General features: G+C 46.6%; 1 protein-coding gene across 1 annotated transcript in view; it reads left to right on the forward strand.

Moving 5' to 3' along the window:
- Window positions 1-386: 386 nt before the first annotated feature.
- The window catches only part of Pmar_PMAR024058 (coatomer beta subunit, putative), a gene marked incomplete at its 5' end in the record, with an annotated part of 4,799 nt that continues 3,873 nt past the window's right edge, over window positions 387-1,312 (forward strand). The window contains one exon of the mRNA XM_002775791.1: window positions 387-393. Within this exon, the coding sequence (XP_002775837.1) occupies window positions 387-393 (7 nt within the window). The remainder of the gene's footprint in view (window positions 394-1,312) is intronic.

A 1,312-nucleotide genomic window follows, 5' to 3' on the forward strand; every position in this document is an offset into this window, starting at 1 on the left:
TTAGGACACAAAGTTTAGTGACAGTGTTTGGACACGCCGGATCATTTTTGAGACGGTTATCTTGGAGAACTTGGTAAATCTTGCACTTCCTCAACCGCGCGTTTGGTGCACTTGGCAAAATCGAGGAAAACGGCCAACCCCGAAAACCCTCCGATTGCAAAGCGTGAAGCACTGAGGGCTTGCGGGGCGGCCGTAGGCCGCCCTCCGTACCAGTTGCTGAGTGGATAAACTTTCGAGGTGATTGGTGCCGGTGAACCCTCTCACTGGTGCGGATGAGCCCCCTATGCCATTGGTATCTAGCTCGATCAACCTTAGAATACTCTATCATTCGATATAAGTCATATTAAGACGAAATTGAAGAGCTCAGTACAAAGCCAGTGTAACACATGACCAGTAAAGAGACTTTTGGGAATCTTTGAGAGTATATTCGAGGACCTCAGTGTGATACTCGGGTACCATGCATGGGATACCATTACAACCCTCATCCGCCTGACGTTCACGCTGTTACGGTAGGATACGATCTTATGTCGCTTAGTGTAATTATCTTTGAGTTCAGTACATAGTTGAATGTATACTGTAGATCAGTATCGCAGTTCTATAAGTGGACACTATGGTTTATGATGATGATAGTATTGAGAGGGTATTGCCTCGAGTCAACCATGGGCGGTCTTATCTTATTAAAGTAGATCACTTCTCCTTAGCCCAACTTTGGCCAGCAGAAGAACAAGGGCAAACCGCACAAGTGAGATAATAGAATCGACCAACCAACGACTCTTTATACAGCCAGGAAGGCCGACCACGATAGGACACCACTCACAGTGTGAAAATTCAATGCAACCGGCACGGCTTCAATTAGTTATTCAATCATCATCTCTTTTTCTAAGACTGCCCTCATCGGTATGTTCCTACACCAGGTTTGTCATACCTTGATCGTGAAGATACGCCGTTCCTCGTCACGGGTATGAGTTTCGTGGGGCGTGACAAAAATATGGTAAGAAAATACAAGAATGTGCAAGTCGAGCAAGGGATCTGTTCATCATCGTAAGGGACCATCATTCTCCTTATCCGTGGACGAGTGCTCTTTCCAAGAGGAATCACTGCCCGTTATAGAATTATATTTTTCGAAAACCATCAGTGGCGACATGTCGGATACTCCCACTAGCAGCCCAGTCGAGCCACAGCAGACTGGAGGGCCTCAGGGATGCACTCTCCTCATTTACTACGATAAGGGGGTACCACCGACACAACAGGAGCTACAGAAACGCATCGAGAATGTAATACAGTCGGAAGTACTCGCAAGGTAGTATAGCGT

Source organism: Perkinsus marinus (assembly GCF_000006405.1).
Source record: "Perkinsus marinus ATCC 50983 genomic scaffold scf_1104296955314, whole genome shotgun sequence".
NCBI lineage: Eukaryota > Perkinsozoa > Perkinsida > Perkinsidae > Perkinsus > Perkinsus marinus.